Raw genomic sequence first — 24,596 nt, forward strand, 5'->3', positions numbered from 1 at the left:
TCTATTAATTAGCCCTGTAATATCCAGTTGTCCTGTTTTGCTGCCAAAATGGATTTCATCACTGACTGGCAGTCTGATATTTTAAGGCTGAGTGGCAGATGTAGATGATTTGGTTATGAATATGGTCAGTTGCAGAGCTTTTTTTAAAAAAAATCTTTACCCAAGGATATTTGTTTCAATTGATTTTTAGAGAGAGAGTGGCGGGGGGGAGAGGAGGGAGAGAGAGAGAGAGAGTGAGAGAGAGAGAGAGAGAGAGAGAGAAAACATCAGTGTGAGAGAGACACACTGACTGGTTGCCTCCCACATGTGCTCCTACCAGGGCCAGGGGTCGAACCTGCAACTGAGGTTGGTGCCCTTGACCAGAAATCAAACCCGAGACTTTTTGGTCTGAGGACTGACATTCTGTCCATAAGCCAAACTGGCTAGGGCCATTGCAGAGCTTTTTGTTTTCTGTTTATATTTTTGCTTTTTCTAAGAATAGCGAATGTTTATTGTTTTTTCCTTCTGTCTCTACAAATCTGTTTTTCTTTTAGATAGGACCAGGTGAAATTTAGTATTGGCGGTTTTTAATTGTGAATATACATACAAAAAGTATATATAACATAATTTTTATTTTAAATAATAAGACAAATATCTGTTCACTGAATTACCCAACTTAAGAACTGAAACATTATAAAATCTTCAAACTCCCCTGTGTCCCTTCCCAGTAGCATCTCCTTTTCTTCCCCCACAAGTAGTATGGCACCTTGAATATTGTGTTTATCATTTTTTGCTTTAAATATTTTTATCATGCATATATGTATCCCTAAAAAAACATAGTTTCCTTTTGCATATTTTTGAATTTATTCAAACAGTATCACTCTGTATATATATTCCTCCATGGCATGCTTTTTGGTTAATGTTATATTTGTCAGATTGATCCATAATACATTTTCCTTAATCTGATAATCCTATAATACCTGAATTTATGCCTTTATCCACCTTAAGTGTTAGTGTTGTTTCAGTTTTGTTTTGTGGTTTTGTTTTGTTTTTGAGTTTTTTTTGCTATTACCAATGGATAAAAATTCTTGCTATGTTTCCTAAACATATCTCTAAAATTCACATTTAGGGTTGACTTGCTGGGTTGCGGTATTACTGTGTTATTTTTTCTGTTGTTATTGACACTGATGTGAATTTTCTCCCTGATGCTTGGGTACATTCTTTATGTGAGTTATTTGCATTGTCCACAAGGAGGGATAGCTCATGTTTGTGCTTTTCACCCTAGTTGTCTAGGCTCTTTTTGCCAGTAACTTCAGTTTGGCATGACTTTCTTCATTGCCAGAATTGACATTCTCATACTCTGATCGGTGCATTAAACTCCTTGAGTGTTTAATATGGATAGAGTCCTTCACAGGGAATCATGATGTGTCAAAAGAAAAAAAAAGCATGGTCTCTGAAATTAACAGTGGGATATTTCTGGAGTTGTAAACATGATATATGAAATTTTTTTAAACCTTTAAAGCTGAAAACAAAGACAGAAGAACACATTGATTGGGATAGTACAGATTTCCAAACCAAGCTGTCCTACTGTGATTTGGCACATGAGCTTGTACCCTAGACAAATCATTCAATCCTTCTGAAAATATTTTCTCATGTTTAAAAAAAAATGGTGATAACAATATTTGCCTACCTATCTGATAAATATATTGTGATGATAAAATTAGACAGTGGCTATCAAAGCACTCAGAAAATTTTTCACCATGATTCAAATATAGTTATTTAACATTCATGGACTCACTCATCAATGCCTCTCTGATACCATATTTTTTTATATTAACTAAGGTATACTATTAAGGTGTCTACTGTGCTACATACTCCACTGTGCCTTAGAAACACAGCTTTCCTCAAGCTCACTTTACTAGGAAAAAGGAGCAAGAAATAATTAGAACAGGCTAGTATGTGTCATTCTAATCCTCTGATTGTTTGCTAGTTCCAGCAGGAAACTGAAATGTACAGATTACCTGAGATGTTATACAAACTATAGCCATTTGTGGAGTAACAGGCTTATTATAGCAAAAATTGGTCTATTCCACTGTAAATGTCATTTTCTCTTTATTCTCCTGTAGCATTCAGAACTAAATTAAAAATGTATTCTTTCCTAGCAAATTTTCTTTAAAAATGTACATTGGAGAGCACAAACACAATTTTTATTGATTTCAGAGAGGAAGGGAGAGGGAGAGAGAGATAGAAACATCAATGATTGGCTGCCTCCTGCATGCTCCCTACTGGGCATGTGCCCTGACAGTGAATCCAACTGGCGACCTCTAGTTCATGGGATGGACAATCAACCAACTGAGTCACCTGGCCAGGGCCTCTGCAAAATTTTCAAGGATCATTTCTTCATGTTGGCTGTAGTGCTTTTTCTATTTCTTTAGAGTAATAGCTGGATCAGCTTTAAAAAATCCTATATAATAAAAGGCTAATATGCAAATTATTCCCTTCGGAGTTCGACCAACCTGGAGTTTGACTGCTTGCAATGATGTGCACTGACAACCAGGGTGCGGTGCAGAATGAAGGAAGGCCCTGGGGGCAGCTGGGGGAAGGAAGGCCCCGATTGGCCCTGATCACCAGCCAGGCCTAGAGACCCTACCCATGCATTAATGTCGTGCACCAGGCCGCTAGTGTGTGTGTGCGCGTGTGCGTGTGTGTGTGTGTACACACACACACACACACACGCACACACACATAAAGCATTAGACAGCCAGAGTTACTGCAGTGACCATTCATCCATCTGTCCAGCCGCCTCTCTGGTGTTAGTTACTTCATGCTTACTTTGTGCCCAGCATGAGCTCAGAAGAAATGTTTAGTTATGGTCCTCACACTTCTGGAAGCTTAAAATCTAGTTAGGGGACATGAAACCGTTGTTTATAGTGAAGCTTACCAAAGAGAAAACATTTATCTGGCCAAATACTTGAGGTTCATTATTTTATATGAACAACCTAGGGAGCTTTCTTTGCTTATGACCTGGAAGTTTTAAGTCACAGGCATGAGCAGTTAGAGCTCACTGATTAGATCTCTGTTAGAAGTGATCCATTCTTTGAATTATCAGATTCCTAACTTAATTCAAGAAGGAAAGCTGAAGTCATGTGAAGGCAAAGTGAAAAGATTACAACTTTCCTTCTATAAATAAAAGGTAAGGGAATATGTACTGAATCTGTAAAATTATAAAGGCAGTAGATTATATAAAACCAAGAACATAATAATTTTATTACTGAATTTATAATTTATTGTGTACATTCTAAAACAGTACTGTTTCATTCTGGTCAGAAATATAATTTAATTAATTTCATGTTTTTATTTTTCCCTGCCTTAATTGATTTAAAAAACTGTTTAGAAAATTGTGACTGAGAACAGATCTGTCTTATGGAGTTTTCTTTTTTAAACAAAGTGCAAGTATATATTTTACATATTTGCTTTTACTTAGAGAGAAAAAAAACCTTACTTAGAAAAATACAACTTGGGTGTAGTACCATGTGGTGTAAACAACTGAACTATTTTACTTTTTACTTTCCTATGAATGAGCCAGTATATCTTTATTACTGGAGTTCCAGCTATAAAATTCAGGTAAGGGGTTTAAATATACCCTAGAGTATTATTTAAAAATAAATTTGTTTCTTTCAAATAGGGTACCAGCCTTGGTCTATGACATTTGGGACAGAAATTAAAATATTAAACTTTTATTACCTAGTAAACTGAAAATAAAGTAAAGGTTAAATAAATACAAAGCAGAAAAAAATATATGTACAAAATCACAACCCCTCAGAGGACAAACAGTCTACTGTTCTCTACTATGAGTGCTTTATCAGCAGTAGTAATTCCACCGCAGGGGCAGAGCTAGTACTCAAAAATGTAAACAAGTATGTACTTTGTTTATATAAAGAAATAGGCAGCATGGTGTGTATTTCTTTATAGATATCAAACAGCTACATGGATTGTTCCAGTGCACCAGTAGGGGCCAGCAAAGAGTTCTCAGAGTTTTTCAGAACAGAATTGGCATTGAGATATGTTTATTTGATGTGCTACATTCTTTTTAGACGTCTTTACTTACCAAAACGCTCTCTTAAGTGAGTAAATTGCAGAGACAGTGGGATAAAATATCTTGTGTGCTCAAACTATATTGGGGCATAGTTTTTCTGTCTAATCTGCATATATTTTTAATGGAATGTTTGCTTATGCTATTTCTTGGCAGAGTTTTAATAGTCAAAATATAAATGGCATCATTTAAAGACTGTACTACTTGGCTGGAATCGGCCCCAAAATTATAGGAGAAATGCTTGGTGACAGCTTCTCTTAAACTTTTTTTTTCCTCTCAGCCGTATGCTCAATTTTTGCAATAGTATTACTAGGCAAATTCTGTATTTCTACCCTTCAGCTTTCACTTTGTATAAGAAGTGTTTTGGAAGCTAAAATATTTATCTGTTTGATCTCATGCTAAATTTTAAATGCACACCACAGTTTTGGTATTTCCAAATTGCATAACTGTCGGAACTTATCTTAAAAAACGTAACAGTCTCTATTCCTTTCTACATTAACTAACTTGACTAGATTCCTAGTATGGCTACTATTTGGAAATTCAATCCTCGATTTGATACTCAATTACATGGGGTTTCATTCCTACCAACTTCCTGTAATTCTATCCCTATGGGTAAAAATATTAGTGGTCAGACTGCGCTGGAGAAAGTATAGGCACTGTGATTCCCGTAGTTAAATGTTCATTTAATAGAGCTGGAGTGAAAAAAAATACTGTTTCAACTGGAAATGCTAGAAGATTGTTGTTCTTGTGTTACTCATTCATGCAAATTGGAGAAGGTATAATTGAAACAAGGTTGGCAGTGTGCGAGGCAGTGTGCTTGCTGCAGCTGAGCTCAGCTGAAAGGTCGCTGGAAATCAAGTGCTTTGTAACTGAAGGCATTTTGACTACAAGCAATTCAAGACATTTTGGAAGCGTCAGTCTCAGGAATGGGTCGTCTTTTTCTTTCCGTGATATCTGGTATCTAATGTTTTACTTAGGACGAAGCCTACTACTTGAGAGCCCTTTCAGGCACCACAAATGATTTTTTCTTTCGACGCAGTGCAGCTGCTTCTAGCCTGTCTACCGACAGAGATCTTTGTTATGACTTTCAGCCCTTAACATGTTTGGAAATGAGAACAAATGGCACAAAGCTTACGATTGCACTTTGCAGGCAGAAGAAGCAATACTTTTCCTTTGTCAGAAACCTCCGGAGATGATCTGGATAGCGATGCTCACACGGGCTTCAAACGACCCACGCGGATTTCCACGTCCAACGTCGTTCAAATGAAGCTGACTCCCAGACAGACTGCACTGGCTCCGTTCATAAAGGAAAACGTGAAGTCTCAGGAGAGATCATCTGCTCCTTCACCTGAAAATGTTAATAAAAAGAGCAGCTGCCTCCAGATCTCACTGCAGCCAACCAGGTACGGGAGCTGTCTTCAGTCCAGCAGTGCCGTGGCCGATGGGGAGGATGCTCCGTTTGCCTGTGTCTTGAGGGACGGCGTTTCCAGCAGCGCTGTGGCTGAGAATGAACTGAATGCTGTGAATGATGATAGCTTTTTGAGCAGTCCTGCCATTTGCCGCGGTAGCCTGAGTAACTTTTCGACCAGTGAACATGGGTCTTACAACAGCAACGGCAGTGATTACGGGTCATGCACCAGCATCACAAGCGGAGGCTCCTACACCAACAGTCTCGTCAGCGACAGCAGTGGGTACACTTTCCCGCCAACGGATGAGACGTCTTTTGGTGGAAATTCATCTTCGGACAACACCTCCAGTAGAAGTGTGCCCCACAGGAATATCACTCCGTGTGAAATTTTCTCCAGAAGTACAAGCACCGTTCCTTTTGTCGAGGATGACTTGGAGCATGGGCTCGAGATTATGACATTGTCAGTGGGCAAAGACTCGAAAATTCCACTAAAACGTTGTTCATCCTTAGTCATTTTTCCTCGGAGTCTTTCAAGTACGCCGCCAACGTCTCCAACAAGTACGGGTACCCATCCAAGCAAAGGATCCTATCAAACCTCACACCAGTTTATTATTTCTCCCGGTGAAATTGCTCACAGTGAAGATGGCACTGGTGCTAAGGGATTTCTCTCCACAGCCGTCAATGGGCTTCGGCTATCGAAAACCACCTGTCCTCCCGGAGAAGTAAGAGACATACGACCGCTTCACGGGAAGGGCTCGTCACAAAAGAAAATGGTTATTGCAAATAATAGTCCAAATCAGACTGTCTTTGAAAAACCATCGGAAGGATATTCGTGTGTCTCAGTGCATTTCACCCAACAGAAAGCAGCCACGTTAGATTGTGAAGCTGCGAATGGTGATTGTAACCCGGAGATGTCAGAAACCAAGTTTAATTCTGACCCAGACTATATGAAGCTTACGGGTAGGACATCTGCGTGTTTACCATCCTTCCCAAATGTAGATTACCAAAGAAATAGCAATGGGCAGTTGGAAAGACCAAATTTACAGATAAACAAAAACCATGCTATTCTACAAAGAAGTATTTCATTAGGAGGAACTTACCCAAATGTTTCCTGTTTATCCAGCCTTAAGCACAGTTGTTCTAAAGGGGGACCATCTCAATTACTCATAAAGTTTGCATCTGGAAATGAAGGTAAAGTTGATAATTTACCAAGTGACAGCAGCAGACGTTTCACAAATGAACTATCTAAATCTTCGAAGCATTCTTGTAAGGTAAGTTTCCCATGGTCTTGGTAAATGTTAATTTATATTAGAATAACTTTAGGAAATAGTTGGTTAAAATTTATTATAACTAAACAGTTTTATATACTTTCCTGGTCCTTTGCTAGCAAATATTTTTGTAGTAATGAACTTTATATTTGTAAATCTAAAGAACCTCGTATAATTTGTCACTCTATTTATTTTACCAATGTAGAAAATATTCATTAAAAAAAAACTTTCCAAAGTGATTTAGGCCATAAAACATTTCTGTAGCATAAAAACAAGCTTTAAATAATAACACTTTACCTTGATATATTTACTTTTCCCTCCCCTCAAGTGGCATCATATTTTAATGTCTAACTTCATTTTTTATTCCAATTTTCAAAATGCTTATTTAGTACTCGTCCCTCCTTAATCATTGTAAAGAAAAAGTAAAATGTAGAATGCATATTTAAAATATATATTTTTTAAAACCTATGTGAAAATCTTGTTATAAATGAACATGGAGAAAACTGTTTTTTTAATATGAATTTATTAGATCTTTGTTAAAAACTATTATGTTCACATTTGAAGCAGAGGAAAAATAAATGGCATTTTCATTTGTATATACCCTTAACCACAGGGATTTTGTTTCCACCCTATTTTTCTTTAGTTACCAGTTAAGACTGCCTTCTAGAATGTAACTTACTCTTTCAACAATATTAAAATTTAAATTTTATAAATTGAATTTGGTTTCAATTGCTAAATATTTCCCATAATTTTCTAGTAACCTTATTAATTGTTATTTTGATAATTTTGCTTTATTTTATTAGTAATTTTACTCTAATGAATCTCAACCAAAACATTTCTTTATGTAATGTGGCCTTTCCAAAGTATCTTAAGTGTTTGGACCTTAAATAGATTTAAAACATTTTTGTGTTTGGAAGGTCTGGCCAGGATATTAAAACTTTTTTAATACCGGAAAATTAAAAAAATATTCTGACTAAAGCAATTCTTGATTACAGTACAAAACAATTTTTTTTTTTGGCGGGGGGAGGAGGAGTGGAAACTTATCAGTTTATTTGTGTTTATATAACACTCAGTATCTATATTAACGATTAAAAAAAACTTCTGGATAAGTAGCTTAAAGTAAAAAAAATATTCAGTAATTGCTAGTTTGTTTTCTCTTTTGAAATCTGGTAAATATAATCACTGTTACCCAATGCTTCAGATGTTAATATCAGCAACTACTTTACTGAAGATGAAAAAGGTCAGATTTCATATTCTGATCTATTTTTTAGAATTGTTAATTCTGTTTACAAAACTGTTTAAAAATCAGCTTTTAGGAGATGATAGTCTACTTAACTGTTTTGCCCCCTAAAAGAAAGCAATGCAGTGATACAATGAAGAAACATATATTAAGAGTTTGCTAATTGAATTTACATGTACTTTGTAAATTTATTTTACTTTTTGTGAAATAATTAATCTGCAAGGAATAATTAACCTAGAAATACTTATAGAAATATCCTTAAAATAGTTGATTTTGTGGCAGTGGTATCGTTTGTTGTTGTTTATGCTTTTGAAAATAGTATTTTTAATATTTTTAATAAAGTGTGACTAAATACTTTTGCATGGCTAAAAATATGCACTTTTATTGGTTTTATTTAACTTAGTAAGCTTACAAATATTTTTTTTTGTGACAGCCAAATGCCTAGCTTTGTGCAGATTCTATTTTTTGGGTAGATTATTGGATTATAAAATAGTTCAAAAGGTGTAATTTTCCAGAGAGCTTGAAATTGTTCTCTTTTTAAGTGTTTATTAAACAACTCTTTATAAAAGTATAAACAATATAGTGACCACTAAATCCAACATATACTAGATTGAAATTGATCTAAATGTTTGATGGTAAGTCAAGGGCTTGTTTTAAGAGGAAAGTACTAATGTTTTTTCTAAACATAGCAGTGGCAACAATAATGGGATTTTAGGAATAATCCCATGTTTATCAATAATTATATATTAATCTAATTATAGTGGTATATTGTAACTCATTTATAAATAAACAGCTCCCAAAATATTTCCCATGACTCCAGTTAGTCTGGGTTAGTGTTCTGATATGCTGAGTCTGGATTCACATTTAACAAGTTGATATTAGAGTAGCATTTAGTAATGTCAGCTATCTGTACCGAGCAGCCGTGAAATTAAATCACTGCTTTGGTCAGGGACCCTTGATTCTAAAGCACTAGAGGACTACATATTCTTTTCTTATGTGTTAGTCTCTAGCAGCATAGGATCCATTTTCTAGCCCTCTATAATCAGCAGCCCATTTAATGGCTACTTTTTTAAATTGAGTGACACCTTTTACCTGTATCTACGACAGGGCTCTGTTCTGTGTTTACAACTTAGAGTGAAGATGAGCCTTGTAGTCTGCATGATGGTGTTTATTTTATTTATTTGCTATCAAAGACTATACCAATAACTGACATGTTTACTACATGCACTTTTTGAAAAACAATATTACTTTTGTAATGGCTTTTGATCTGAAAGTAGGTATTTGATGTCTTAACATTGTATGTAATATTTTGTCAGGTCTATCAAGAAGTAAATCAAGGAACTAAGGTAGTTTTTATCCAGTTATAGAAATTATTCATATTTCTAAAATCTGTGTAATAGTTAGTTTACTCATTATCATTTTATTTTTCTCTATCTGTTGTTTTCTAAATCTCATATGTTGTGTGAGGATACTCAGAGTTTTCATTACCTTATCATTTAAAATACCTTAGCATTTTCCCCAAAGTTAAATATTTATTCCATTCTTCACTATATGCATGTTTTTATCAGAAAGTTTGGCTTTACATTTTTTCTTTTTGTTATGAAACTTTTTTGTTTATTTTCTGTTACTTAATCCTGGGTAGGTACATTGCTGAAGCGTAGTATAGTAAGACTATGTCTCAGTGGTTTCAAAAGCCTTTAACACTAATCTCAAGATTATAAGTTTCAATAATTTAGTTGCTCTTCCTAAAATAAATGTATTAAATATATACTTATTTTAGTGTTCCATTATTTTCTTGGTTTTCATTTTATTAACTTTAGCAGCATATTTAGAGACATTTCGTTAAATTTATTTTGAACAACACTTAATCTTTCCTATAAAAACCAATGTAGTTTTGCTCTGGCCGGTGTGGCTCAGTTCGTTAAAGTATTGTACTGTGCACCAAAGTGTTGCTGGTTCGATTCCTGGTCAGGTCACATGTCTGGGCTGTGGGCTCCTTCTCTGGTGGGGAAGTGCAGGAGGCAGCTGATCGATGTATCAATGTTTCTCTCTTTCTCCCTCTTCCCTCTCCCCTGCCCCCCCCCCCGCCTTTACTCTCTTCCTCCCCTCTGCTTTCCTCTCTCTCTAAAAAAATCAATTTAAAAACCCCAATATAGTTTATAAATATTGACTCTCAAACTGTGATGCCACATTGTTAATGACCAGTTTTGGAAATTTAGTGAGAAATTTATGCTTGTATATTTCTTAGAACTGAGAAATATTATAATACTAATTTCAGAGTGAGTCAAGGAGTTGAATTGTTTGCTTCAAAAATACTTTTACTTTCTCTGTAGATGTATCTTCTTTAATTCATCCATTTAGCACACATTTGAGTCCCTACTATTTACCAGGCACTGACCTAAGCACTGGGAATAAAAGATAATAAAGTGTAGTCTCTATTTCAGGAGCTCCCGTTCTAGTAATAGAGACACACTGGTAAAAAAAAATTTTTTTCAGTGTAATGTGCGATGTACTGAAATAGAGGCGTGTATGAGAAAGTGAGAAAGATGCAACGGTGTTTGTCTGGAGAAGAGGACCTGGTTGGTAGAAGGCTTTGCAGAGGAGGTGACCTTTGAGCTGAGTCTTAGTAGATGAGTTGGAGTTCCCCAGGCAGAGAAATCAAGGAGGATATGATCAGTCTCAGCACTGTTGACATGTAGGGCGGTTACTTTTTGTTGTATGGGGTTGGTCTGTGCCTTTTAGGATGTGTAGCAGCACCTCTGGCCTCTACCCACTGGAGCACCCCCCTTCCCCAGTTGGGACAATCAAAAAATGTCTCCAAGTCATTGCCAAATGTCTCATAGGGACAAAATTGACACCTGCTGAGAATCATTGCTCTAGGCCAGCAATCTTCAACCTTTTACGTTGCATGGCACACATACAGTAATTACTAATATTCTGCGACACACCATAAAATATATTTTTTTGCTGATCTGACAAAAAATAGGTATACTTTTGATTCATTCACACTAGATGGATACTTTTGTGTTGGCTGTTATCATTTTTTTATTTGACAATTTAAGGGAAAAGGGGTCAGTGCCACTGACTAAATGGTCAGGTATTGCATGTCTTAAAAGTACGTGTGGCACACAAGTTGAAAACCACTGCTCTCGGCAGAAGCAGTCAGTTGCACATGCAAGGCCAGCTGTGTGAAAGAATCTCCCTACAAAGGGTTGAGTGTGACTCAAGCGTAGGGAGTCCAGGGATATGGGAGGAGATGGTGAACTAAAAGGGTTGGAGTCCCCTTGGGTGTGATCCCCCATGCTGAAGAGAAAGCAGCATTAGCCTCTGCGAATGGAAAATAGGCAACGGAAGTCTTTACTTGCAAGTGAAATGTGCTCATTTCTGTGTTTCTAAGTAATACTTTTATGACACTGTGGATTATACATGAATCAATTTTTTTTTAACTTAGATTTTTGGGTGAATGGTGATGTCATGAACTGAGATAGGGTATTCAGGAGAAGGGGCCAGATTGGAGAGTGAAGAGGAAGTCAAACATGATTAAGTTTATGTACTGGGAGGCTTATGTATAGGGCAGGTGGAGATACAGGACCAGTGCTCAGGAGAGATAACAGAGCTGGAAATGGAGGGTGGGACTTAAGGGTGTAGTCAACTGAAAAGCATGAAAATGAGACAGGGATTGGGGGTGGGTGGGAATAAATCATAACTTTGGGACCATGAACTCTGGGGAGACAGTGGAAGAAGAGATAAAGAGGAGACTAAGAAAGAGCCACTAGAGGGCAGAGAGTCCTGGAAAGCATGAAGATGTGGAAGGCAAGGGAAGGAAAAATTCAAGGTAGGCAGCATACAGTGCCACAGAACTTGCGTATCCTTTGGATGCAGCAGAAAGGAGGTCCTTGGGGACATTAGCAAGAGTATTTTCAGGAAAATAGTGGAAAAGCCTGGTTGAAATAAGATTGAAACAGGTAAGGAAGCAAAATAGCAAGTGAAGGTTGCTTGCTAAATGTCACCAAATAGGCATGAGAAACTGTAGGCAAGGCACATATTTAGTGGCTACTATATAGAAGACAGTATTAGGTGGATATAACACAGATTCTCTTACTACAAGAACATTCTGAGGCGTGGGGGGAAGCTGTACCTCTCTGTTCTTTCATCTTAGAACTATACAGTAAGGGAGTGTACACGGTAAACACCACAATGGAGATTCAGCAATATGAAATGAAGGAAATTAGAAGTGAAAACTTGAGGCCACCTATGAATAGTCACAACTCAATGTGAGCAGCACTACTCTTTCTTAGTCTCCTCCCTACCACCAAAAATAAGACAAAGCTAAAACAGAGCTTCCGTGTAGAAAGCAAGTCAGGGTTTAAGGCAGGGGTGGGCAAACTTTTTGACTCGAGGGCCACAATGGGTTCTTAAACTGGACCGGAGGGCCGGAACAAAAGCATGGATGGAGTGTTTGTGTGAACTAATATAACTTCAAAGTAAACATCATTACATAAAAGGGTTACTGTCTTTTTTTTCAATAGTTTTATTCATTTCAAACGGGCCGGATCCGGCCCGTGGGTCGTAGTTTGCCCACGGCTGGCTTAAGGCCTATTCCTGGAAACCATTTGGAGAGTAGGCACCTTTGTCTTTATGTCACTGGCTTCCTCCAGGATATGGAGCCTACCAGGTGCTAGCTATTGTGAGTCCTCACCCTTGTAAACCCACTCTCCCCTTACATTATGCATGAGAGAGGAACAGGGTAGAGCAGGAGAAGCCAGGACCCGGAGCCAATTTAGGCAGAAGGGGCTTGGCAGAGTCCTGGGTGTGGCCAGCCAATGTGTTGAGGTCAGGAGGGTGGTTAGCAGTTAGGAGCAAAAGAGTGCTGAGAAAGTGAACCAATGGTGTTGTCAACATAGCCAGGAAATACCTGCAGTATTGCTCAAGTGTGTGACTCAGGATTCTTTATTTGCCCGTGTGTGAGATTGGAAGACTATGGTCAGATGAAGACAGACACGGAAGAGGTGTGTAAAAGAAAGCCTTTCAAAACAAGAGGTGAACAGATCTATCTCCATTCAGTGGCATCTTTTGGGGAAGGCCCTCAACACGGGAGCCATTATTGAAAAGCAATCTTACCTTCAATGAGATTTAACTAAATGGCTTAGATGTGACGAGAGCAGGTCTGAGAACTGGGGAGGGCAAGCAGGAGCATGTCTGTGTGCCTTGTAGCTCAGTGCATGGCAAGTCACAACAAAGAACACCTTGGCCAAGAGGATGTCCCTGTCTAGGCTGGAGGGTATCTGTGTGGGGGGTGCTGTGGGGGGTGGGGAGGGAGATCAAGCCTTTCTGGACTTAGATGTATTACAAAACCATAACAATCTGAAATATTTTGTGCTTACCTTAACAGAAAAACATACTACTAAGCAGCAACAAATTTACATCAGGGATATTGGTAGTAGAGCAGACAATGTCTTTAAATTCAGTTGTTCATTAAGTAAAGAAATACTTTTAACAGAATTTGTATCTTTAGTCTCCCTTACAGAAGAAGCTGAGAGTGTAACATTTTAGGTTATAGCTAAAATAATATTATCCAGGACTACTTAATTTTTTTCTTTTCTTTTTCTCTCAAATTTTTGTTGGTAGGTATTGCCTTCTAAAGCTTTATGGGTTGCAGTTGGAGAGCGACGTGTTAAGTTGTCAGTTGTTAAATGCAGATTCTGGTTCAGTAGGTCTGAGGTGGGGCCTGAGAGTTCCGTATTTCCAACAAGCTCCCAAGTCATACCAGTGCTACTATTTCCCCCAAACACACTTTGAGAAGCAAGGTTTAGGACCATTCATTTGTGAGAGCAGTAATACAGTTCATAGTTGAAATATTCAATGAGTCCCTCTCCTGCTTTTACATTAAGAAGAGCTATAGGTATACTGTGGCCAAGGCCAAAGAATTTGCAAAGAGATTTAAATCCATTTAGGCAATTAGAGTAGTTATTGATTGAGACCATGTAATACATGAGAGATTGGCCAGACCAAGAAAAATCCGTGAGCAAGGTTGCCTACGTGCCTCATAAAATAACCTTAATAATATATTCTTTCAGAATTCTATTAAATTTCCCAGGTTTACCTTTTAGTTTCATCTAAGGACTTAAAAACATTGGTCTACTCAAACAGATTGTCAAACTGCAGCGGGAAGGCCAGGGAGGGTTGGGGGGCAGGAGGGAGGCAGGTAAGAGATCAACCGAAGGACTTGTATGCTTGCATATAAGCATAACCAATGGACATAAGACACTGGGGGGTAGGGGAGGCCAGGGCATTGTCAAGGGCAGGGGGAAAAAAGGACACATATGTAATACCCTTTGTAATACTTTAAGCAATAAAAAAAAAATAAAAGGATCCAGTTCCAGCAAGAAAAAACAAAAACAAAAAAACAACAACAACAACAAAAAAACATTGGTCTATAAGGCATGCAGTTCTACTTAAAGAAATCTATTTATTTCATCATGGCTGTTATCCTAGTTTATTTGAAATGTTATATTTTTCTTCATTATGCTGGCTTATTCAAGCAACATCTTCTATCCTCCTCTTTGTGAACATTTTTAGTCTTTTCAGTATTCTTTTCTCTAGCAGTGCCAGATAAGGTACTTCTAAGAATGTTTAAATATTGCATATGGTTTATGTAATGAATTGAAACATCATATATAATACATGCTGAGTTATGAACTGTCCTTTTGAGAGCTCCATAAGGAAAAAGTTTAAAAATTCTTTATGTATAACTTTAGTGCTTCTTAAAATTATATATTACTTCTCTAGTATAAATCAGTATATGAACATCTTAGGAACTGTTCTTCCATTCAAGCAGCTTAAGAAATCTTATTGATGGCTGGGTTTTTGTAGTCTTTATGGCTACCAAATGGCTTAGCTTACTTTCAGGGAGCCTCATAAGATGAAAAAAAAAAAATGAGAAAAAGGAAACATAGCTAGAAAAAAGTTAAAGATGGAAATCGATAGGCAAGCAAGCAGGCAGGCAACTGTAAATTTTCTAGAATTGATGAGAGAAGAATTCTAGACAAGGGATTAAGCAAATGGGTAATCTTTTCTGGGCTCTGATTTACTAGAATGTGATTCCCTAAATCGGGGACTTTTTGTCTTATTCGCTGTTATAGTACCAAGACCTAGAACAGTGCCCAGCTCAAACGAGACACTCAACAGACATTTAGTAAATTAATGAATGAAGACAGGAGACCCTTTGGGATGGGGTCGAGGTGACTGGAGAATCCTGAGAGATGGGGGTAGCCAGACAGCCTTGCACAAACAGATATCCAAAGTAGGATATTTAAGTGATGACTGTAATGATGAGTGGGAGCTACTTGATGCTTCATGCTTTGCACGAAAGAGTGGCACCCTTAAATGAATACCTTGTCCCCGGGGTGGGTGCCAGTGGAATATTATGATCGTGACTCAAGGATTAGTTTCCACAGTGGAGTCTGATTCATAGCCTACGTATTCCACTGACGGCTACTGCAGAACTATGTGTCTGGATGGAGGTTCAGACCGAGTTTTCTAAAGAGAAGATTGAGTGGGCCAACACTTTTAGGGGTATTTAAACAAAGGCCAGTTGACTGGCTGTACATTTATCATTGTTTCATAAAACGACTTCATGCCAGGCTGGATGTAAGAGCTGGGTTCTCAGAGTCGCTCCTGGAGTCTCCAGTAACTGTTTTAGCTGAGAGTGACCTTTCCCTTTTGTACCGACTGAAAGACTGACCCCTCTCAGAGAGTCACAGAGCTTAGTGGAAACTCAAGTCATCTTCAAAGCAAAGGAGTTTAACAAGTATTTATCAGAAATAGAATATGTGCCTGCTGTAAGTGGCAAATATTATTCCTGGCATTGATGAGTTTATAATTTAGATGGGAAGACAACATACACCATTGAAATAAACAAACCAAAGTACAATAATGTGTTATATATAATAATATCCCTATACTTACTTCAGACAGGTGAGTACCTAAGGTCTGAGATACGTGGTTGCCTGTATAATTTTAAACCAGCTTTGATTTTTATGAAGATAACACATGTGCCTATTTTTAAAATCAGGTGTTATTTCTTTGAAGATTTCTCTGTTCTCTCTGCCTCTTGGATTGACCTGATAATTTCCTATTCTCTCCTGTTTTCTGTCTCTTGGCCTCCTTATCCTATTTTCTGGAAGATTTCCTTCAAGTTTCTCTTCTTTAATTTTAAAATTTTGGTTATTTTAATTTCCATAGTTTTATATTGTTTTGTGATGATTCCATGTTTTTATTCTTATTTTACAAAGACAATCTTTTTTTTTTTGTACTGTTGGTATCTTCATTGAAACATTATAATATAATGCTATCTATTGGGGGAGCATGCTGGGACATTCATTACATAGTTAATAAGAGTTTCATTTAGTGGTTCTGGTCTGTATTGAAAACAGTTTGCCAAAGTCTGCTTGGTACGGATTACATCTAAGAGTGTTCAAACAGTTAACTACCCGTCTTATAGAATGAACAAGTAATTGAAACACTAACAGGAGACTGTTCTAGACAGAATTTCCTAGTAGAGTTTAACAAATGTATTGAATAAATACAGTCGTTTATTTTAGAATATTTTATTTCAGGTTTGTTTTGTTTTGAAATGGGTCCTACATTGTCTCTGGCTCCTGTGGGTCAGTTTGTTGTTATTGTTGCTTGTTTCTTGTTGTTATGGGACATTTTTCTCCAGGAGTCCAGTGAACCTTGCTGTCTGTCCATGTTTGAGAAGGAGTCACTGAAGTGACCCGGAGGCCCTGTAGTCGTGTTGTGTGGGGCTTCGCAACGAGTGGGCTTCCTTGTAGGGAGACCTGTCACTCAGCATCTGGAGGTCTTTCTCAGAGATCGGTTTGTTTCTCCAGAAAAGGCATTCCCAGTGGTCACCCAGTGATGTTTGCTAGCCATGGAAATGCAGGTGACTTCTTTCTATAGGTTCTGAAGCTGGGTTAATTCAGGGTAAACATGCCTTAAAAGTTATATTTACTTACCAAATGCTTAAGGCCTGATGATAATTTAAATAATTTACTGGTACAGTAAGTGAGGGGCCTGGTTTTCATACCTGTGGTCTGAAATATACTGAATACATTCTATAAGTGAAGATACTCCTAGAAAGACTAAATTAGATATTCTTTATAATAGAATATAGTTTCCTTAACATATTTCCCAACCTTTTACATTTCTTGGCAATACACTTAAATGTAAGTGTGTATGCCTGTCACTCTGAGGAAGAGAATAGACCTATTAAAAATGGGTTTGGAAGGCAAAAGAGACCATAATGACCCTCCACTAGAATGTATGATTGCATGCTCACTGCCACCAGAACTTAAAACTTCAACTGTGATATTTTTTAATTTGGAGAAAATCCTGCTGTATGCTTTTAAACTCTTAACCCTCTATGTGTATCTGTAAAACTTTAAACCAGGTAACATATATTCTACACATTTCAAACAGCTCTCTGAGATGGTGGTTCTCTCCATATATGAGACAAGGAACAAGCGCAGAAAAGATAGAATGACTTACTCAAGATCATAAATCTAGTCCATGTCATATAGAGGCCAATTTTCAGGTCTGTTACATGTTCTACAGCACTTTTCTGCAGCATCACAAGCCAAGAGGACTTTCATTCTACCCCGCAGCAGGGGGAGTCCACAGAATAAAGCTGCTTAGTGCAGGTTATTCTAGTGAAAGTAGCATCAGAAAGAAGAAAAAAGTGAGACTTGTCTAGAGGAAAATTTCCACCTGGACTCACTCCCATCTGATGATGAACTTTCACACTCTGTAGACATATAGTCCAGTCAAGTCCTTTCTTACTGCCATTGGTGAGTGAAAGCTACCTTCCAGGATTATTGTTTGAGCACATTTTTACTAGAGAACCAGTTTATCTTTCAAATATTTTTCTATTCTTCTGACTTATGACTCAATATTTATCACTGTGCTGTTCTTTCTGATTGTTTTCGTTGATCAAATAGCACATATTGTGTTTCTGCCTCCTAAGACACTGTTTATGAATTTCACTCTTATGTTCTTTTTCTTCAATAACTATTACAAACTACCTAAATCATTATAAACTACCTATATCTTTTGTTTAATTTTTCTGGAAAATTTCAGACACACACAAAGGTAGGGAGATTAATGCACTGAGCCCCCTTGTGTGTCTCCGGTGAACCCCCAGTTTCAGAGTTACCAACATTTTGACAACCATGTCATTTATCTCCTCTCCTCCGCTGCTGTTTTTTTTCCCTTTGGGTGACTTCTTTCTCAGGAGCATCCTTGAAAAGCTTAACTCAACCTTTCCTTAGGTATGATAAGCCGACCTATTTTTAAAAACGGGGGTGAGGGAAAGTATGATTCTGAACACAGAAGCATGAATGAATCAGTGAGCTCAGGGAGCGTTCTGAATCCCAGGGCAAGAACTAAACACAAAATCTTAAAACCAGAAAGTACTGTTTCACTAAAAAATGTTCTAGAACTCCATCTGTGGAGTACAGTGGCCAGTAACCACATGTGGCTATTGAGATTTTAATTAATTTAAATTAAATCGTATTTAAAATTCTGAACCTCATTTGCACTACCCACATTTTAAGTGCTCACATGTGATTAGTAGCTACTGCACTGCACAGCACGATAATGAATAGCCATTATTGCAGAAGGTCCTGTTGGCCAGGGCTCCTCAACATTCCGTTTGAGAAGCAAGCATCGATGCCCTTGTAACTTGGACAGGGATCCAATGTATTGGGGAAGGTACCTAATGCCACAGTGCGTGGGAGCTGTGGTCACTGAAGCAGGGGAGCCACATCCAATGGCCTTATTTTTCTCCACTGGCACCTGTCTTGCTGTTTAAGCAAGAAAAATTTGGCTTTAAAGGGATCTTTTGAGTTCTTATTTTTTCAAACAACAGTAACCCACACCTCCCCCCTCCTTTTTCCTGTTTTCATTGATATATTATATTCTTGAATAAAAATTACGAGTCTCCAACCGTGGGAGAAATTTTAAAAACTGCTTATAGGTGAGGGAAACTTATATTTGACCAGATGATCAGGTCATTAAATTGTAAGAATAGTCAAGTTTATATTTCTGAAATGTTTTTTTCTAAACTGAGAAAAGATTATTCATTTCAGAAAGTAAAAAGTGTTAAATATTTGATTCTACGACTACATTAATAGTCTTGTACCAAGGACTAACAACAACAGCAAAAACAGACCAAAGAAAGAAAAAAGAGAAAAAAAGAAAAACTACTTTGGGAATCATTTGAGTATTATTTTGTTGTTTAGAGGTATTCTTTGGCCAGGCCTTTTGGATCTTCTCCCAATAAGCTCATTTTACCGACAATAAACCTTTGAATGTATTCGCCAGTCACTGTGCACCATTTGTGCTTAATGCTACTTGTTGATGATTAGGGGAAAATACTAATGAAACTCCAACAAGCAGATTTTGCTTTTAAGACAGTGATGGCGAACCTATGACACGCGTGTCAGAGGTGACACGCGAACTCATTTTTTTGGTTGATTTTTCTTTGTTAAATGGCATTTAAATATATAAAACAAATATCAAAAATATAAGTCTTTGTTTTACTATGGTTGCACATATCAAAAAATTTCTATATGTGACACGGCACCAGAGTTAAGTTAGGGTTTTTCAAAATGCTGACACGCCGAGCTCAAAAGGTTCGCCATCACTGTTTAAGATGTCCTTTGTTGTGAAATGCAAAAGAGTCAATGACATCGCCCCAACTTTAGATGGGGCATACTAAGCCAGGAAGACAAAGAGCGTATATAATATAATTTGAAATTAATTTAGAAATTGATTAAAGTAGTAGAAGGATTGGAGAGTTAAAATGATGGTAGCTTCAAGACTGCTTGCTCACGAATCAAAGAGTTTGCAGGAGGATCGTCTCATTAAAGTAGTCTGTAGCCTGAAGACTTGGATTTGTCAACGGAGTTCTCCAGACCTATGACTGCTGGCTGCTGTTTCATACACTGGAGAAACATAGTCCGTATGAAGTTCAGAGATTTATAAACTTCAGCTTCAATTACCTCCAAAGATAATTAAACTGGAGTTTGGAGCGGTAAATCTAGTAACTAACCTAACAATGTGCCAAATAGTGACTTCCTTCTATTTGCAAGGCATTGCAAGGCCCTGCACAATACGGCAAAACTTAGGAATTATTTTTAACCTTCCTTTTTCACATTGTTTAAACATTCTTAGAGGATATTTCACTGAATAAATGAGGTAGTTTTATCTGAATCTAAGTCTACTTGAGTTGTGGATTTCACCTCTCATGGGTGTATTTTTTTAAAAATTTGTGGGTAGTATCAATAGGAGGTTAGGGTTGTAATCCCATGAGACTTGAATAATAGAGTTTCACACCAAATATTGTCAAACTACCTACTCTGTGCAGATTCCACGTGGTGCCAAGGATGGGAGAGTGGCTCATGGTCACTAGAGGGCAGAAAAGGTCCAGAAGAGACGGGGAAGCCTGGGAGAAGTGTTGGGAAAGCTTGCTCTGCTCCTTCATGAGGAAAACAACCTCTTACAACTCGAGAAAATACAGTGCAGTCCCAGAGGCAGGAAAGCCAGTAAATGATCCAGGAACCTGGGCCATAGTCAAAGCAGTGAGAAATGTGGTCAGGGATCGATAAACCAGTCTGCACCCACACATTACCAGGCCATCACACTCATGACAGAGATCTAAGTTCAAGTTCAGGTTGAGGAAGGCAGTCAGATTGTAGGGAGTGGAGCAGGCCATCTAACCCTCTTGATTATTTCTGTAATGCCGTTCAACATACTGACCCTCTGGGGATGGGCAAGTGGTACTTTAAGTTGCAGGGAAATCTGATAACCTTCCTTTAATATCGGAGCGTTTCCTGTCATATTGCTGAGTTGGTTTTATAACATTAACCAACATTAACTATCACTATTTTCTTCCCGGTAAGTTCTCTTCACATCATAGGTTACTTCCTCGATCTAAATAGCTAGTTTTTACAAAGGAGAGATTAATTGACATAAAGATGATATAATTTTCTATTAAGTCAGGCCATTTACATTTTTTTAAAATTGACAGTTTAGAATTTACCTCTAGGTCAGTGGTTCTCAACCTTGGCTGCGCATTAGAATCACCTGGGAATCTTTTTAAAATCCTGATTTCTGGGCCTCATCCTCCGGAAATTCTGTTTCTTTGTTACTAATGTTGTGGCCCCACCCCATAACAAAGAAACAGAATTTCCAGAGGATGAGGCCCAGAAATCAGGATTTTAAAAAGATTCCCAGGTGATTCTAATGTGCAGCTAAGGTTGAGAACCACTGCTCTAGGTGTTAAATACCCATAAAGGCAGGGTGGATAGGGGTATAACGAAGAATAAAAGTTTTCCCTAACTCTTCTCCTATATACATCCATAGCATTCTGTATTTTTACTTCAGTTTTTGCACACATTCTAATTACAGGTGCATGCTTGTCAAGCAAGCAATATTGTACACTTTATGACATGAGGAATACATTCTCCCACACTTAGCATAGAGCCTGCCTATGGAAGCCAATCACTAACATTTGTTGATCTCACAGAATTTATAATGCCCTTGGAGCGAAAGGGAACTATAACACAGATGTTAAAAAATACAAGATGAAGTAGAATTTCAGAGGAGAAAATTAACACTTTAGTCTCATCAAGAAAATTTTCATTAAAATGGCATTTAGCTAGGCCTCATACATGGCTGGGATTTACACAGGCAGAGAGAGAGAGAAAGGAACTTTCCAGAAGGCAGAAGTGAGAGCAAAGACATCACATTCTACTGGGAGGCTTATGTTAATAGATAAGACTGCAAGGTAGATTGGAAAAACGCGTATGGATGGCCTAGAATCCCATGCTAAGGAATTTATGGTTTTCCCTCTGGACCAATGTTTTTGAAAAGTGTTCCTATCCAGCCTGTAAGATACCTCATATAAAACCTATCCAATTGACAAAGAAGTTTGTCTAATGCCACATGCTATATTTCTTGGAATGTCACAATGCACACTAATAACGTTAAGTTCCTAAAGTCCTACAGGAAATAAACTTTTGAACTTCCTTTAACCAAGTATTTCCCAAATATGTGATCACCTTTGAACTCTTTTAGTATCCAGCAAATCTATTATTCCTCAGAGCACACTTGGGAAATGATGTTTATGCAATAGCCAGTCTTCAAAGGTTTTGAAAAGAGGATTGCCATCATTAGAAAATATGTTTATATTTCTACACCTTGAGCTAGAAAGAAATGCAAATACACAGATACCTGACTCATTTGGCTTCTTCTAGAGGGATTTATCTTTGTCTTAATTTACATTGTATGTTATCTTAAAATGACAAAGTTCATTTGGAAGTAGGCAGGATAAACAGATAAATTTAGATGCCCTGCTTATTCATGTTCAGCTGTTACTAATCATTGCTTACTCTTCCTAGTTTTCTCCAAGGATTAAAGAGATGTGGTTCTCAAGGTGTGACTGCTGGATCAGATGCATGAGTATCACCTGAGAACGTGTAAGAACTGAACGTTCTCAGGCCCCATCCCAGACCTACTGAATTAGCAATTCTGGGGGTGAGGCCCAACGCTCTGTCCTTAGAAAGCCTTCCAGATGATTCTGACACACACAGAGCTGGAAAACCACTTGAGATGGCTAACCTAAACCTTAGGTGAGGTTGAGAGCAGGAGCTTCCAGACACTTCTTCAGCTGCCACAGCCTCTGTGTGACCATTTTAAAGTAATTACAGTATTTTAAGTTCATCTTCGCCTGCTTTCTTGTTTACAAATTAAATATCTGAGATTTTGCACAGCTTTTTGGTTTCTTAGAATTAAAGTCACCGTATCTTTCTCATCGTGACAGCCATCTGCTAAATTTGTTTCTCATTTAGGTTATAGATATAATTCCCCAGAGAATACTAGCTTCCAGAGCTTCACAGTTTACCTTTTCTTTCCCTGGGCGCGTGGCAGACATTCCTTAAAGGAAAAAAACAAAAGCAGCATCCTAAGTAAGTGGTACAGTAGGCGCTCTGTGTCTGTTGATTTTCAATCAAGAATGAATATTTTTCTCTCTGAGGGGAAGAGCCTTTTATCCCTTTTATCAATTATGTAACTGTGGGTATTTCCTGATTAAATTATAACTTTATCCATGAGTCTTCTTTCATTTTCCCTTGTTTAGAAATGTACATTTGAAACAATGGGAAACCTTGGTGAGCCTCTCCCCTTTTTTGAGGAGGGGAGAAAGGTTGTAATAAATGCAAAATTTTCTTCTCACCTGTATAGTCCTCTAGTTAAGGGGTATTCAGTACAATTGCTTCTAAAAGTATGTTGGAGATAATAAACTTTACTTTAGAAAGTAATTATAAAATCTAGTTCATGTTTGATAAAGCACACCCTGATGCCTGTTGCTTCAGATCCCTCTCTTTTGTAGCATATTAAAAATGTGATTATATTTCAAAGTCCTCACAGTAAATTATAAACTTAACTTTAAAGCATGTAGCAAGAGAGGAACTTGTCAAGGTAAATCATCAATTTTCACAAGTTTGTGATGATTATAAAGTGGAGACCTCCAAAGAAACTGAAATTCAGAGGAGAACTCAAACTGAAACTGATTTAGACAGAGGTTTCTCCTGGTTCCCTCCCTACCCCTGTTTAGTAGGTAAAAAAAAAATTCCTTTAAAAATGTGAAGGTTGCTAGGACTGTAGAACGCATGTACCCAAATTTTCAAGCAGTATGAAGCTATTGTCAGAGAACAAGTACAGTTTGTGTCTTATAGTTAAATGTACCAGACAGACTGACCAGCTCAGCAAATCACACAGTTGGAACGCTGAATGTTTGTTTTAAGAAAAGACATCCGGTTTCCATAGCACTATGATTTTATAGCATAGATCAGATTATACTGTTTATTTAGCTAACACCATTTCCCCTCAACCTACTGAAAAGATTGAATCAATAAATCTTGAACTCTTAAAAAAATGTTTAAAATAAGCATGTCACAGCATAGAGTGAGTCTGTATGTGAGAAGGAAGGTAGAAGCTCTGCCAATGAAATTTTACTTAATGAGATTTGTATACATTAGAAAAAAAGCTAAATTTAGAGTAGTTTTTGCAATCCTTTTTTTCTATTTATAATGTCTTGGATGTAGTATGAAACCATATAGTGTGGATTTGAGAGGATGTTCATGAAAATAGTTTTTATAAAATTTTGGAAGCAGAAAATATGTGACTTCTTCTTTTTAAAAATACTATAAATGGGTCCATTCATATAAGTTCTGCTTATTTATCCTTTGTCAAAATATTGACGTTCTAAGTGTTCACATCAAGAAAATGTTTAACCTCTTAATCATAAATAGTTTAAATTCTACTTTACACAAATAGGTTTTCAGATAATTTTACTTTTAGTATCCCAGCTTTGAGCTTTTAACTCTATTTAGTCTTTTATGATCTTTGAAATATCTCTTGACTTAACTTAAATAGTGTGATTAACAATGGCTTGAACATATTTATAGCTATACATTTATTTTGTTTCTTTTTTACTGCTTGCCCCAATTTATTTTCTTTGACTAGTGATCTATGACATTTGCACTG

The 24,596-nt window shown here is 37.3% G+C and overlaps 1 protein-coding gene across 1 annotated transcript in view; it reads left to right on the top strand.

Moving 5' to 3' along the window:
* The first annotated feature begins 4,738 nt into the window (after positions 1–4,738).
* Positions 4,739–24,596, top strand: part of NEDD4 (neural precursor cell expressed, developmentally down-regulated 4, E3 ubiquitin protein ligase) — a 68,237-nt gene continuing 48,379 nt past the window's right edge. The window contains exon 1 of the mRNA XM_006774752.2: positions 4,739–6,751. Coding sequence (XP_006774815.1) covers positions 5,192–6,751 — 1,560 coding nt within the window. The 5' untranslated portion in view covers positions 4,739–5,191. The remainder of the gene's footprint in view (positions 6,752–24,596) is intronic.

This window comes from Myotis davidii, unplaced genomic scaffold, assembly GCF_000327345.1.
Source record: "Myotis davidii unplaced genomic scaffold, ASM32734v1 scaffold508, whole genome shotgun sequence".
Lineage (NCBI taxonomy): Eukaryota > Metazoa > Chordata > Mammalia > Chiroptera > Vespertilionidae > Myotis > Myotis davidii.